A 16,877-nucleotide genomic window follows, 5' to 3' on the forward strand; every position below is an offset into this window, starting at 1 on the left:
CCCTTTAGTGCCGAGAAACCCTCTTAACGAGAATTTCGCTTAACAAGAAAAGCTTTCTGTAAATTTGTAACCCGCTTTACGAGAAAGCTTTGCTGTACGAGCGAAATCCTCACCGCACACACTTCCGGTTTCGTCCATCCACCGCGCTCTAACCCGTTCTTGCAGTCCACACAAACACACACATGTATGCACAAACACACACAAACACACACAAGCACACACACACATACAGTATTATGCTCACCTTACCTTCCGTTCCACCGCCGGTCTCATGGTTCTTGTAGTTCCCGGGTACATTGCGACATCCTCGCGGCGAACTACAAAACCCAGGAGGCCGGCGATGGAACGGAAGGTAAGGTGAGCATATAATCTATATATATAATTGCCTTATTCTGTCTGTCTGTCTTGCTCCAAAATTCTGTCCTTACCGCGACAAGCGTCTTATTGGCCGCTCGCCTCGCCTCCGCCCCCCCGCACGGATTGGCCGCTTGCCTCGCCTTGGCTCCGCCCCCACACGGATTAGCCTCTCGCCCCGGCCCCCTGCACGCATTGGCAACTCTGCCACGCCCCGCCCCCCTCACGCATTGCACGCTCGCTCTGGCCCCGCCCCCCGCACGCATTCCCCGAAACGACACGGAGCCCCGCTCCCAGGTAAGTGCTGTACTCCCGGGAGCCCACATCAGCGTACGCCGGCAACCCAGCCGACACATACCCTCGCATTGCTGGGGTTGCCGGCGTACGCTGGTGTGGGCTCCCGTGCGAGCGGGGGGCGGGGTACGCTGGTAACCATGGTACACATCGAGTAATATTGTGTAGCATGGTTACCAGCGTACACCGGCTCCCAGGTGAGCGCATCAAGGTCCTGCAGCGGCGGAACACACACACACACGCACACACATAAGAACAGACACACACACATACACATCAGATCACACTCACTCTCACACACACCTCACACACACATCAGATCGCATCCACACACTCACAACTTCCAGTGATATCGCTTGCTTCTCGGCGGCGATACTGTGCGTGCAGTGACCTTCCAGAACCTGCCAGAAGATCACATGGCCAGAAGCATGTGGTATCTCCGGATGTTGTGAGTGTGAGCGCGTATGTGCAATATCGTCAATGTGTGTGTGCGTGTATGCGATCGGGTGTGTGCGTGTATGCGATCGGGTGTGTGCGTGTATGCGATCGGGTGTGTGCGTGTATGCGATCGGGTGTGTGCATGTCGGCAGAAGGCAGAGGAGCACTGCATGCATCACAGCTGCTGGGACCGCACACAGGAGGGCATAGGCAGAAGTAGGGTGTGAGTGTATACGATCACATGTGTGCGTGTATACTGTCTGATGTGTGACTGTGGAGCAGGAAGGGGGGTGCACAGCATGGGGGATGGAGCACGATGGGGAGTGCGCAGCATGGGGGATGGAGCACGATGGGGAGTGCGCAGCATGGGGGATGGAGCACGATGGGGAGTGCGCAGCATGGGGGATGGAGCACGATGGGGAGTGCGCAGCATAGGGGATGGAGCATGATGGGGGGTGCGCAGCATGGGGGATGGAGCACGATGGGGGGTGCGCAGCATGGGGGATGGAGCACGATGGGGGGTGCACACCTCCCCCCAAAACACACACACATCGCCACACACGCACTGCACAACACACCACACACACACTGGGAACCACAAACACCGCCCTACACAGACACCCACACATACAGACAACGCCGCACACACACAACACCCAACACACAAACACCGCGGCACACACAAATATATGCACATACCGCACAACACACACATTGCACAAAACATACCTCCCACCAAAACACACACACCCCACACAAACCGCGCAACACACACACACAACACTACAGACACATAGCGCTCCACAAACAACGCAACACACACAATGCAACACACAAACAACACCGCTCTAACCCCCCGCCACACCCAGACAACACCCAGAACATGTACAGCACCCTACACAAACACTTGGTAACTACACACAACAACATCTATATATATATAACAAAAATCATACATTAACTACACAATACGTAAATTCTAGAATACCCGATGCGTAGAATCGGGACACCTTCTAGTATAACATATTATGTTTACCTTTCGTTTCATCGCCGGCCTCCTGGGTGCTGTAGTGCGCCGCTGCGCTCCAGTCCACGCTGTGTATCTGCATCCATAGCGACGAGGGAGGAACTTCCTGTCACCGCTAATGAAAGGCAGAGCACTGGCCAATCAGAGGCAAGCGGCTCTGCCTTTGACGTCAGCGCTCTGGCCGGGAAGTTCCTGCCTTGTTGTTATGGTAACGCGTTACACAGCCCGGTCCCGTACCAGAGAACAGCAAGTCCCAGCAGACCGGCGATGGAACGGAAGGTAAGGTGAGCATATAATATGTGTGTGTTTGTGTGTGTTTGTGTGAGTTTGTGTGAGTTTGTGTGTGTTTGTGTGTGTCTGTGCATGTGTGGAATGATAGAATAGGGGACCAGGATGGGACATTTTAGAAGTTGTGGAACGGATCGTCAGCATTGCAATGATTTCCTATGGGAAATCTTGCTCTGCTGAACGAGTACCTTGATTAACAAGCACAGTCCCAGAACGGATTGTTCTCGTTAAGCAAGGTTCCACTGTACTCACCTGTCCCCGCTCCTGCTCTCCGTGGTGCTGAAGAGTCCCGCGATTCAGCATCCAGCCACCGCTCTCTCACCTCTGCAGCTACTTCCGGGTTGGCTCTGGCTGCATAAATGAATATGCATGCCATAATGAGCCGGGCAGGAAGAAGCAGAGAGCAGCTGCCGAACTCAGCATCACTGGAGAAGGTGAGTTGAAAAAGCATTTTTTTTTTTAAATGTCCATGTTTTTCTGGTACGTGTTTCACGGATCACTCCATAGTGTGGTCTGTGGGACATCAGTGATGCCAGAAAAAAAACAGACATGTTTCTGTGCGGCAATCACAGATACACATGTACGCCGCATGGAGACACGGTCCGTGAAAAATCACTGATGTGTGTGCAGACTCATTGATTATAATGGGTCTGCATAGGTCAGTGATTCTGGTACGTATAAAAACTAGCACATACATACCAGAATCACTGACATTTGAAATAGGCCTAATATGTATGCCCCCTCAAGTACTGTCTATGCCCCAGGACCCTCCTGTGCTGTATATACTATAACCCCAGCCCCTCCTGTGCTGTATATACTGTAGCCCCCAGCCCCTCCTGTGCTGTATATACTGTAGCCCCTAGCCCCCTCCTGTGCTATATATACTGTATATATACAGTGTATATATATATATATATATATATATATATACAGTGTATATATATATATATATATATATATATATAGAGAGAGAGAGAGAGAGAGAGAGAGAGAGAGTATATAAACCCCCCATCCTCCCTTGTGATACATACACAGCGTTGTCAGTGTGCACTGTGCGTGGCTAGGTCTGTTAAAGTGTTGTCAAGTGATCACATGCCGAGGAGGAGCTGGATAGAGACAAGCGGGGTAGGTAAGTGCGGCTGCTGCCGGCTTCCCCATGTTATTACCTCCAATGTGTGTATATGTATGATGTATATATCTATGTATGTCAGTGTAGATGACTGTGTATAGATTTGTCTGTTTATATGTATTTTAGGGAATTTGTCTTCAAATATGTACCGTACAGTTAGGTCCAGAAATATTTGGACAGTGACACAAGTTTTGTTATTTTAGCTGTTTTCAAAAACATGTTCAGAAATACAATTATATATATAATATGGGCTGAAAGTGCACACTCCCAGCTGCAATATGAGAGTTTTCACATCCAAATCGGAGAAAGGGTTTAGGAATCATAGCTCTGTAATGCATAGCCTCCTCTTTTTCAAGGGACCAAAAGTAATTGGACAAGGGACTCTAAGGGCTGCAATTAACTCTGAAGGCGTCTCCCTCGTTAACCTGTAATCAATGAAGTAGTTAAAAGGTCTGGGGTTGATTACAGGTGTGTGGTTTTGCATTTGGAAGCTGTTGCTGTGACCAGACAACATGCGGTCTAAGGAACTCTCAATTGAGGTGAAGCAGAACATCCTGAGGCTGAAAAAAAAGAAAAAATCCATCAGAGAGATAGCAGACATGCTTGGAGTAGCAAAATCAACAGTCGGGTACATTCTGAGAAAAAAGGAATTGACTGGTGAGCTTGGGAACTCAAAAAGGCCTGGGCGTCCACGGATGACAACAGTGGTGGATGATCGCCGCATACTTTCTTTGGTGAAGAAGAACCCGTTCACAACATCAACTGAAGTCCAGAACACTCTCAGTGAAGTAGGTGTATCTGTCTCTAAGTCAACAGTAAAGAGAAGACTCCATGAAAGTAAATACAAAGGGTTCACATCTAGATGCAAACCATTCATCAATTCCAAAAATAGACAGGCCAGAGTTAAATTTGCTGAAAAACACCTCATGAAGCCAGCTCAGTTCTGGAAAAGTATTCTATGGACAGATGAGACAAAGATCAACCTGTACCAGAATGATGGGAAGAAAAAAGTTTGGAGAAGAAAGGGAACGGCACATGATCCAAGGCACACCACATCCTCTGTAAAACATGGTGGAGGCAACGTGATGGCATGGGCATGCATGGCTTTCAATGGCACTGGGTCACTTGTGTTTATTGATGACATAACAGCAGACAAGAGTAGCCGGATGAATTCTGAAGTGTACCGGGATATACTTTCAGCCCAGATTCAGCCAAATGCCGCAAAGTTGATCGGACGGCGCTTCATAGTACAGATGGACAATGACCCCAAGCATACAGCCAAAGCTACCCAGGAGTTCATGAGTGCAAAAAAAGTGGAACATTCTGCAATGGCCAAGTCAATCACCAGATATTAACCCAATTGAGCATGCATTTCACTTGCTCAAATCCAGACTTAAGACGGAAAGACCCACAAACAAGCAAGACCTGAAGGCTGCGGCTGTAAAGGCCTGGCAAAGCATTAAAAAGGAGGAAACCCAGCGTTTGGTGATGTCCATGGGTTCCAGACTTAAGGCAGTGATTGCCTCCAAAGGATTCGCAACAAAATATTGAAAATAAAATTATTTTGTTTGGGTTTGGTTTATTTGTCCAATTACTTTTGACCTCCTAAAATGTGGAGTGTTTGTAAAGAAATATGTACAATTCCTACAATTTCTATCAGATATTTTTGTTCAAACCTTCAAATTAAACGTTACAATCTGCACTTGAATTCTGTTGTAGAGGTTTCATTTCAAATCCAATGTGGTGGCATGCAGAGCCCAACTCGCGAAAATTGTGTCACTGTCCAAATATTTCTGGACCTAACTGTATATGTGTGTATGCCTGTGCCCATGATCAGGACTCACTGTGTCCTGGAGGCAGCGGGTCTTGACCTGTGGGGCTGCACGTCTCCTCCGCAGGAGACCACAGCTGCCTGTGCCCACGATCAGGACTCACTGTGTCCTGGAGGCAGCGGGTCTTGACCTGCAGGTCTGCACGTCTCCTCTGCAGGAGACCACAGCTGCCTGTGCCCACGATCAGGGTTCAGTGCGCTGCGGTCTCATGCTGTTTTCTCCCTACGGAGGACACATGCACCTGCAGCAAACAATTGATATGCTGCAGTCTGGAAAGACGCTCCGCAGGTCAGTGTTTGCTGCAGAAAAAACAAGCACAGTGGGCACGGAATTTCTAGAAATCCCTCCACTGTGCTTGTACTGTACAACGCAACGTTTTAGACACAGCAAAAACACGCTACATCCAAAATGCTGCAAACACTGATCGTGGGTACGCAGCCTTAAACAATGTGATCAGCAGTGCTGAAAAGGATTGGATGTGGGCGTGACAGATTGCAAAATGGGTGTGGTTAGAGGGCATGGCTTAAAATTGCTGCGGCGCGCATAGCGCGGTACTTTGTCCCTCTTTCTTATCTTTAAATGTTGGGACGTATGCAAGAAGTAACTGCCAGAGTCCACTCTGGGTCCTTCACTGAAGCCAAAGTTACCTCCTTCTGACTAACTACTTCTATGCAGGCATACACGAGCCAGCTCCGTTCTCAGCAGCAAGGAGATTTCTTTTGGTCCTACTTTCACCGCTCTAACAGGCACTCATTAAGAATTCTTGGCCCACTTTTTCAGGGATTAGCACCTCAACAAGCACTTCCATACCTTCCAGGGTGCAGCAGGTCCCCACTGGTAGGGACAGCACAATCTCCTGCTGAGGGGCAGGACCACAGGCTCCTTCTTGTGACCCTGACCATCCGACCATCCCCACAGACTGGTGTGCTGAAACACTCTTCTGCGTCCCTTTGACATGAATCAGCCTCTGGAATGCTTACTGGGTGGGCTTATGTGGAGTGGCACATTTCCAGTAGCCAGGTCCTCGCATTGTAAACAGGAATTGGTCCAGTTCGCGGAGGATGTTCATCTCCATTATCACAGGTACTTCTTCCTTGGTGGGCTCAGGGACTAACAAGATCCCTTTTCTTCCCACTACTTGCCAGCAAAATTTGAACATTCACCCACACAACCCCTGTGACCGGGATCAATTGTTGATCAGCACCAGTCACCCGGATTAGTGTCTCTTTTTCTAGCTTAGCCAGTGCCTGGAAGTATTGATTAAAGTATGACTCAACCATCTTCCCTCTCACTCTCTCAGGCAACATGACTTTCGTGTTCCCTCCCTAAGCTCTTCTCTCACTCTTTCTCTACTTCTCACACTTTTTGGGCAGGGTTAGTCCATCTACACAGTTTAGAGGGGAGTGCCAGCTCTGCCAGCCAGTCCACAAAACAAAGAACACGGGGAGCACCGTCTATTAGTCACAGCGTGTCACGAGGTGTGATGGGATCACTAGGAACAGAGGAGCCTAAACTGTCCTTCATGCTAGGCGAACCCTGGCTGACCCTGCTCTCAAAGATATGTCTGAAGGTGATGCTGTTTGGGCCGCCTTCCTTACCCTAGCTCCTAAACACCCCTGGTCTAGTGGCCCCGCTGTGTCCACCCAGGAGAGGGCTAAGAGGACAGGAGTGATTAGTTCCACACAAATAAACAGACCAGGGAAAACAGAAAACTCAAACTCACACCAATGACTCATAGAGGTATAGGCAATACGTGAACAGGAGGAAACTAAAGGAAGGAAGGAAATAATCAGACGAGAGTATTTCCACAACGCGCCAAACAGCACAGAAGTCCACCAGCAACAGGACATCAAAACACAAGGACCGGGATCACGTAAAGCTTTCATCGGCATGGGAGACCAGGTTCCACCATCTTAAAAAGTTAATGGTGACTGTAATAAGTCTCCTGCAACATGTGACACAAGCAGTAATCCACAGGCTAGCCGAAATTTACTCCTGCAAGCCCGATTACTAGGAAGAGCATTGTCTGTGCAACTTAAAAGCAGCATCGTGTGGAGTGTCTGATTCTGCTGTATGAACAGCGGCAAGAGGTAGTCCTGACACTTGACGAGTTTTGTGCCAGACACCGTGTGACAGCGTGCTTATCCATCCATATTGGTGACCCACCTATAGAGCCTCAAACTGATTGCTAAAGTGGAGATGCAGAAGTGATCTGCTTAGTGGTGCTTCATCTATTACCCGAGATTTAAGATTTTCTAGCAAGCTTGTCTTCTGATCAGCATCTGGTTTATTTGCAGAATTACTCTTCTAGATTTTTGAAATAGTGCACTATCACGTGTAACTGTCTACAGTGCAATACTGAGGTTCCTTCTTTCACAATTTTAAAGATAAGGAGATTCTTGAGCAGTTAATATTTAATGATGCATTACAAATACTGTCGCATGAATTGTATTATTCATACGTAGCAACCAGTCACTGTCATCTATGTGTGTAACTGATCATTGAGGTTGAACTTTAATCTGACTTGTGTTTGGGTACTTATCATACACTTGGTTTGTACTTTGAGACATACTGTAGATTACAGAATAAGTAAGGTATACAAATTCACTGCTTTGGTATTACTAACCCCTTCAGGAGAGGGTACATTTTTGTTTTTGCATTTTCACTTTTTCCAAGAGCCAAAACGTTTTTTTATTTTTCCATACAAATAGCCATACAAGGTCTTGATTTTTGTAGGACGAGTTGTCCTATTGAATGACACCATTCATTATTCTGTACAATGTAGTATAATGTAGTGAATAACAGGAAACAAGTCCCAAGTGAGGTGAAATGGTGAAAATATGCAACACCGCCATTGTTATTTTTATGGCATTCCCAATACGGTAAAAATGTTTTAGCATGACTCTTTAAGTCAGTATGATTATGGTGATAATTAGTTATTCTGCATCTTTGACCTCAATATATGATAACGTCCAGTGCGTCATCTATGAAGGTTTATATATATATATATATATATATATATATATATATATATATATATATATATATATATATACAGTGCCTACAAGTAGTATTCAACCCCCTGCAGATTTAGCAGGTTTGATAAGATGCAAATAAGTTAGAGCCTGCAAACTTCAAACAAGAGCAGGATTTATTAACAGATGCATAAATCTTACAAACCAACAAGTTATGTTGCTCAGTTAAATTTTAATACATTTTCAACATAAAAGTGTGGGTCAATTATTATTCAACCCCTAGGTTTAATATTTTGTGGAATAACCCTTGTTTGCAATTACAGCTAATAATCATCTTTTATAAGACCTGATCAGGCCGGCACAGGTCTCTGGAGTTATCTTGGCCCACTCCTCCATGCAGATCTTCTCCAAGTTATCTAGGTTCTTTGGGTGTCTCATGTGGACTTTAATATTGAGCTCCTTCCACAAGTTTTCAATTGGGTTAAGGTCAGGAGACTGACTAGGCCACTGCAACACCTTGATTTTTTCCCTCTTGAACCAGGCCTTGGTTTTCTTGGCTGTGTGCTTTGGGTCGTTGTCTTGTTGGAAGATGAAATGACGACCCATCTTAAGATCCTTAATGGAGGAGCAGAGGTTCTTGGCCAAAATCTCCAGGTAGGCCGTGCTATCCATCTTCCCATGGATGCGGACCAGATGGCCAGGCCCCTTGGCTGAGAAACAGCCCCACAGCATGATGCTGCCACCACCATGCTTGACTGTAGGGATGGTATTCTTGGGGTCGTATGCAGTGCCATCCAGTCTCCAAACGTCACGTGTGTGGTTGGCACCAAAGATCTCGATCTTGGTCTCATCAGACCAGAGAACCTTGAATCAGTCTGTCTCAGAGTCCTCCAAGTGATCATGAGCAAACTGTAGACGAGCCTTGACATGACGCTTTGAAAGTAAAGGTACCTTACGGGCTCGTCTGGAACGGAGACCATTGCGGTGGAGTACGTTACTTATGGTATTGACTGAAACCAATGTCCCCACTGCCATGAGATCTTCCCGGAGCTCCTTCCTTGTTGTCCTTGGGTTAGCCTTGACTCTTCGGACAAGCCTGGCCTCGGCACGAGTGGAAACTTTCAAAGGCTGTCCAGGCCGTGGAAGGCTAACAGTAGTTCCATAAGCCTTCCACTTCCGGATGATGCTCCCAACAGTGGAGACAGGTAGGCCCAACTCCTTGGAAAGGGTTTTGTACTCCTTGCCAGCCTTGTGACCCTCCACGATCTTGTCACTGATGGCCTTGGAATGCTCCTTTGTCTTTCCCATGTTGACCAAGTATGAGTGCTGTTCACAAGTTTGGGGAGGGTCTTAATTAGTCAGAAAAGGCTGGAAAAAGAAATAATTAATCCAAACATGTGAAGCTCATTGTTCTTTGTGCCTGAAATACTTCTTAATACTTTAGGGGAACCAAACAGAATTCTTGTGGTTTGAGGGGTTGAATAATAAATGACCCTCTGAATAAACTTTTCACAATTTAAAAAAAAAAATAAAAAAAGAAATAACATTCTTTTTTGCTGCAGTGCATTTCACACTTCCAGGCTGATCTACAGTCCAAATGTCACAATGCCAAGTTAATTCCGAATGTGTAAACCTGCTAAATCTGCAGGGGGTTGAATACTACTTGTAGGCACTGTATATATACATATATATATATATATATATATATATATATATATATATATATATATATATATACAAAGCCCTGACAAAAATTAAGAGACCACTGCAAAATTCTCGGTTTTTCAGATTTTTCTCTTTATAGGTACAGTATATTATTGAGTAAAATGTAAATTGTTCTTTTATTCTGTAAACTACTGACAACGTCTCCGAATTTCCAAGCAATACATTTTGTATTTATTTTCTGAAAATAAGAAATGGTCAAAATAACAAAACAATGCTTTGCTTTCAGACCTCAAATAATGCAAAGAAAACAAGTTCATAATCATTTAGAAACAACAATACTAATAATGTTTTACCTCAGGAAGAGTTCAGAAATCAATATTTTGTGGAATAACCATGATTTCATGCGTCTTGGCTGCTTTCCACCAGTCTTTCACACTGCTTTTGGGCGACCTTATGCCACTCTTGGTGCAAAAATTTAGGCAGTTCTTCCTTGTTTGATGGCTTGTGACTATCCATCTTCCTCTTGATTACATTCCAGAGGTTTTCAATGGGGTTCAGGTCTGGAGATTGGGCTGCCATGATAGGGTTTTGATGTGGTGGTCCTTAATCCACACATTGATTGATCTAGCTGTGTGGCATGGCGCATTGTCCTGCTGGAAAAACCAGTCCTCAGAGTTGGGGAACATTGCCTAAGCAGAAGAAATCCACTGTTTTTCCAGGATAACCTTGTATGCAGCTTGACTCATATGTCCTTCGCAAAGTTTAATCTGCCCAATTCCAGCCTTGCTGAAGCATCCCCAGATCATCATATCTTAAGTATAGTCATAACAAGTGATGTCCACTATAACAATTTTATTTTTTTTTTCAGTATGATAAAGTCTATCAGGACTTGAAGAACGTTTCTAAAAATGGAGAACATTTCTGCAAAACCGTTTTGTCTGTTCTACAGCACAGGTTGGAATTAATATTCTATTATGTGAAATACTGTTGCGTTTTTATGTTTTTTTCACACTATGTTGACAAACATAATCGTATTTGTAGTGGTTATTGATGTGGATTTTGGAGCAGATCTGCTGCAAAATCCTCAGCAAAAAAACTCAGCGTGAACATTTGGAAAATCGGATCCAGTTTTGGGCTCAACATTTTAAAAAGAACATTCAGAAGTTAGAGTCAGTTCAAAGGCGGGTAACTAGATTATTGCAAGGAATGGAGGCCGCCCGTATGATGACAGGTTGAAAAAGTTAGATATGTTTAGCTTAGAAAAAAGACGTCTCAGAGGAGATCTCATTTCTATGTATAAATACATGTGTGGTCAATATAAAGGACGGGTACATGACTTATTCCTTCCAAAGACAATACTAAGGACCAGGGGGCACTCACTGCGAGTGGAAGAAAAGCGATTCCAACAGCTAAATAGGAAAGGGTTCTTTACAGTTAGAGCAGTCAGACTGTGGAATGCCGACCACAAGAGGTAGTAATGGCAGATACTATAACAACTTTTATAATAGGGCTGGATGATTTCCTCAGTGCACACAATATTGTTGGTTATAAATGACTTAGTGACTAAATGTAGAACTGGTGGAGGAAGGTTGAACTAGAAGGCCTAGGGGCTTTTTTCAACCTTTGTAACTATGTAACTATGAAACATACCCTTAAGAAAAGTTCTTCAGTAGGTAATGATCTGGATACAAAGCAGAAATAAAAGAGTTTTGTTCAATACCCCTTATCACAGGATAAATAATTGGCCCACAAAAGCTATTGCAGAAAAGAAATGGTCCGTAGTCATTCTGGATCAATCACATATTTACAGTATTATTTACAGGGTTCGTCCCATCTTGCAAATTAATTAAAATTTAGCTGTGCTAAAAACTCTAGAAAACAAAACTGGGAGTGTGTTTTACTCATCATCATTTCTCAATCCAGAGGAAATAAATTTGATGTATGTAATGAATACGAGTAAAACACACTCCAAATTTTGGAATTTTTTGTCTATTTTCACATCGCAATATTTGTAGTAATTGGCATCATACTTTATTTGTGGGACTTGAGGACGAGTCTCACATATTCACAGCAGCTTTCATGGAAGTATGTGGTCATAAGCTATAAAGATGAGATGCACACTGCTATTCCATATCCACACACAAACCTATAATTCAGTGTGACAGGAGCTTTCACTGCTCCCCCTCCCCTCTGGGACGTAACATCACATATCAGGGGGTGTGCTCCCTGCTGTTAGTAACAGCCAACCCTCTGACAATAGTTGCTTCCCTGCACTCTGAGAACAGGAGGCTAAGCCACACCACACTATGCCCCTTGTTCTCAGACAGAACAGAAGCAGCTGTTATCAGGGGAATAGCTGTTACCAACAGCAGTGAGCACACCTCGTGGTGTGTGATGTAACATCCCAGAGGTGAGAGGGAGCAGCGAGGAGCAGCTCCTGTCACACTGAATTACAGGTAGTGTGAGGACATAGAACTGCACTATGCATGCTATCTTTATAGTTTAGGAGGGCAAGGTGTCAGCAGAAGAATTTTTGTATCTCCTCAAAGTACTCCTTTAATGCAGCTATACACACACACACACATATATATATATATATATATATATATATATATATATATATATATATAGTTATGTTCATCCTTTCTTGTCTCTTCAGTAATGCCACGCTCCCCATCGTCTTGGTTTCTGAAGGCTCAGGTGCTCCTGAGTCACAGTTCAGGACAGTAGCATGATCACGCTGCTGGCCTGAACTTTGTGCCTTCATGATACAGTTATATGAGGTAGATCTGGCCAGGGTTTACAAGCTAGCCATGCTCTTCAGTGATCTGGCCAGTGCTTACAAGCTCAACTGGAAAGGGCTATGCATATTTAGCAGCAGTGGGGTCTGGCCATTTTGGCAATGAGCTATAAAAAAACCCAGAGCAAAAGTACGGATAATAGATGAAAACAGAAATAGCAGAAGCTGTAAGAACACTAAATAAACTACAGTTACTCACTGCTCAAAAATAACCCTTTATTGTAGGACTCTTCCGGGACAGAATCGTAAATAGGATGGTTTATCAAAATTTGCACAAATTTGCACTATCCGAATTACACTAATAACATGAGATCAGATAATTGCTAAATTCAGCGAAGAGACTTTGGATCTCACTATTTCCTATAGGAACAGTTTTGCAATTAAAGAACCAATTTTCACAGGGACAAATAAAATGTTAATGAAAAACCAGGCAGCAGCCAATAGTAAAGGGGTATAGAAAAATAGAAAATAGAAACCAAAAGAAAAAAAACCCTGTTAAAATTTAACTTTTAATAATAACCTTAAAAGGTCAGATGACCAACAACATCCAACTACAGGCAGGGTGCAATACGGTGCAATGTTGTCAAAAACAACACCAAACAAAACAATAGTAGGGGAAATACACTGGCCCTAATAAGCCTGTAAGTGTCTATCTCTACTTAGCAATGGAGGGTATGATGCCCTACGGTTGTGACGTCCCCATTTACTGACGGGAATCCCTACATTTCCCTAGCATACCCTACACTGTATTAAAATTTGAACAACGCATGTTATAAGAGTAAACACACATCCCCATGACCAATAAACATGGGCGATAGTAAACAATGAACAGATAACTTATCTGAAAATGATGTCCAGAGAAGGAGTCACAAAATCCCGACGCGTTTCTCCCCATAAGGTATTAAGGGTTCATGCGGGTATACAGCATTTGAAAGAGCCTCCCTCGACTACATAGTAGATGGTGCCTGAGGATAATGCCTGGAGGACCCCAGTAAAAACCCGCTATTTATGTCTGGGGCAAACTAAAATCGAGGCCATACATGTGACCCAGAAGTAAAAAAACCCACGGAGCCCTGCATGCTAAGTATAAAAATATACACATTAGAGAAATGATAATGCAGGGACAGGGCTTACCATTAAAGGGAACCAATCACCAGGATTTTCGTATATAAGCTAAAGCTAGTGCTACACTGGCACTATCAGGCTGATTCTCTACATACCTGTAGTGGTCAGCTCGGATGTTTAGGTTTTGAAACCCGAGAAAGTAAAGTTTAGAAATTTGGCAGCTTCTTGAGTGACAGCAGCTGAGGAGCAGATAATATCTGGGGGGAATTCATAGTTATCCTCTCCCCCTGTTAGAATTGCAGAAGTATTATACAATCGATGTAACTTTTCTCTTCCAGAACCTATGGTCATGTCATACCCATGTGACCAGAAGGGGCAGGGCGTCAGCTAATAGAGTCTTCACTCTAGTCTTATTAACCAAGGGGGTATGGTCCTCATGAAAATGAACAGTTAAAAAATGGTTTATCACCACGCCCAGTTGGCTAAAAAGACTAGATTTCCATATAGGGAAGTGAGGGTCATATATAAGGAAAGAAGAGACTCAGGAATAATAGGAGAACAATGCCAGATTCAGAGCATTATTACCAGGTAAAAAGAAATATCACTAGCATTTTGCCCTCCTCACCTCTGATGGAGATAACTAACATGCATATTTGCACTCAGTATTTGAAACGGTCGTATATATTAGATAATGATCGACTAAGTGTTATCAGCCCCAACCACTTATGTTCTGAACAGAGTGCAGGAAGATTAGCATCTGTAAAGGCCGCATTACATGCTACAACATTGCTCGAGCGATCTCGTTGGGGTCACGGAATTTGTGACGCACATCCGGCTGCGTTAGCGATGTCGTTGCGTGTGACACCTATGAGCGATTTTGCATCGTCGCAAAAAAAAAACCCCTATTCCCAATTATCATTGCTGCTGCAGTAACGATGTTGTTTGTCGTTCCTGCGGCAGCACACATCACTATGTGTGACACCGCATGAGCGAGGAACCTCACCTTACCTGCGGCCGCCGGCAATGAGGAAGGAAGGAGGTGGGCGGGATGTTATGTCCCGCTCATCTCCGCCCCTCCGCTTGCATTGGGCACCCACTTAGTGACGTCGCTGTGACGCCGAACGAACCGCCCCCTTAGAAAGGAGGCAGTTCGCCGGTCACAGCGACGTAGCAGGGAAGGTAAGTCCGTGTGACGGGTCTGAGTGATGTTGTGCACCACGGACAGCGATTTGTCCCTTGTCACACAACCGATGGGGGCGGGTATCCATGCTAGCGATATCGGTAACGATATCGCAGCTTGTAAAGCGGCCTTTAGACACTCGTGTCACTAATCGGTGGGAGAAACCTTGGGCTCAGACACAAAAAAAAACAACACTATGTCCAACAGAGTTAGAAATCTAATGTTTTGGACTCTGCAAAAGATTAAGGTAGTCCTCACTTTCTATAAAGGCAACTTTAAACAAGATGCAACAACTCCCTGCAAGCAGTAAGATGTGCACAAACATGTATTATATGTTAAACTGCATTACTAGTATATTTATTCTAATTACAGCAATTCTGGCAGATAAATAGGAAAGGGTTCTTTACAGTTAGAGCAGTCAGACTGTGGAATGCCGACCACAAGAGGTAGTAATGGCAGATACTATAACAGCTTTTACAAAAGGGCTGGATGATTTCCTCAGTACACACAACATTGTTGGTTATAAGTGACTTGGGGATAAAATATATAACTGGTGGAGAAAGGGTGAACTAGACGGACCTAGGGTTTTTTCAACCTAAGTAACTATGTACAGTTGTAAGATTCATATTTTGATCAAATTGGATAAGCTCACCTTCAGCAAAAAGGTGACTTCACTCAGATGAGTCCTAACACTAAGCAGATTTACCTACAAGTGCATCAGTCATCAAAAAGTTAATTTATTTCAATAATTCAATAAAAAAGGGAAACGCATATATAGAGTCATTACACACAGAGGGAACTATTCCTATATATTATATAGAGTCATTACACACAGAGGGATCTATTCCTATATATTATATAGAGTCATTACACACAGAGGGATCTATTCCTATATATTATATAGAGTCATTACACACAGAGGGATCTATTCCTATATATTATATAGAGTCATTACACACAGAGGGATCTATTCCTATATATTATATAGAGTCATTACACACAGAGGGATCTATTCCTATATATTATATAGAGCCATTACACACAGAGGGATCTATTCCTATATATTATATAGCGTCATTACACACAGACAGATTTATTTCTATTGTTTATTTCTGTTAATGTTGATGATTATGGCTTACAGCCAATGAAAACCCAAAAGTCATTATCTCAAAAAATTAGAATATTATATAAGATCAACTGAAAAAATGATATTAAACTCAGAAATGTTGGCGCCTACTGAAATGTCTGTACAGTAAATGCCTCAATACTTGGTCGGGGCTCCTTTGGCATGAATTACTGCATCAATGTGGCATGGCATGGAGACCGTCAGCCTGTGGCACTGCTGAGGTGTTATGGAAGCCCACTTTGCTTTGATAGCAGCCTTCAGCTCATCTGCATTGTTGGCTCTGGTGTCTCATAGATTCTCTATGGGGTTTAGGTCAGGCGAGTTTGCTGGCCAATCAAGCACACTGATACTGTGGTTATTAAACCAGATATTGGTACTTTTGGCAGTGTGAAAATTAAGTTTCCATCTCCAAAAAGCTTGTCGGCAGAGGGAAGCATGAAGTGCTCTAGAATTTCCTGGTAGACGGCTGCGCTGACTTTGGTCTTGATAAAACACAGTGGAGCTACACCAGCAGATGACATGGCTGCCCAAACCATCACTGATTGTGGAAACTTCACACTAGACCTCAGCAGCTTGGATTGTGGCCTCTCCACTCTTCCTCCAGACTCTGGGACCGCGATTTCCAAATGAAATGTAAACTTTCCTTTCATCTGAAAACAACACCTAGGACCAGTGAGCAACAGTCCAGTTCTTTTTCTCCTTGG

The 16,877-nt window shown here is 44.0% G+C and overlaps 1 protein-coding gene across 1 annotated transcript in view; it reads left to right on the forward strand.

Moving 5' to 3' along the window:
* The window catches only part of NOSTRIN (nitric oxide synthase trafficking), a 106,339-nt gene that overhangs the window by 22,306 nt on the left and 67,156 nt on the right, over window positions 1-16,877 (forward strand). Inside the window, exon 2 of the mRNA XM_075318854.1 lies at window positions 10,871-10,956. Coding sequence (XP_075174969.1) covers window positions 10,871-10,956 — 86 coding nt within the window. The remainder of the gene's footprint in view (window positions 1-10,870; window positions 10,957-16,877) is intronic.

This window comes from Anomaloglossus baeobatrachus, chromosome 7 (assembly GCF_048569485.1).
Source record: "Anomaloglossus baeobatrachus isolate aAnoBae1 chromosome 7, aAnoBae1.hap1, whole genome shotgun sequence".
Classification (NCBI taxonomy): Eukaryota; Metazoa; Chordata; class Amphibia; order Anura; family Aromobatidae; genus Anomaloglossus; species Anomaloglossus baeobatrachus.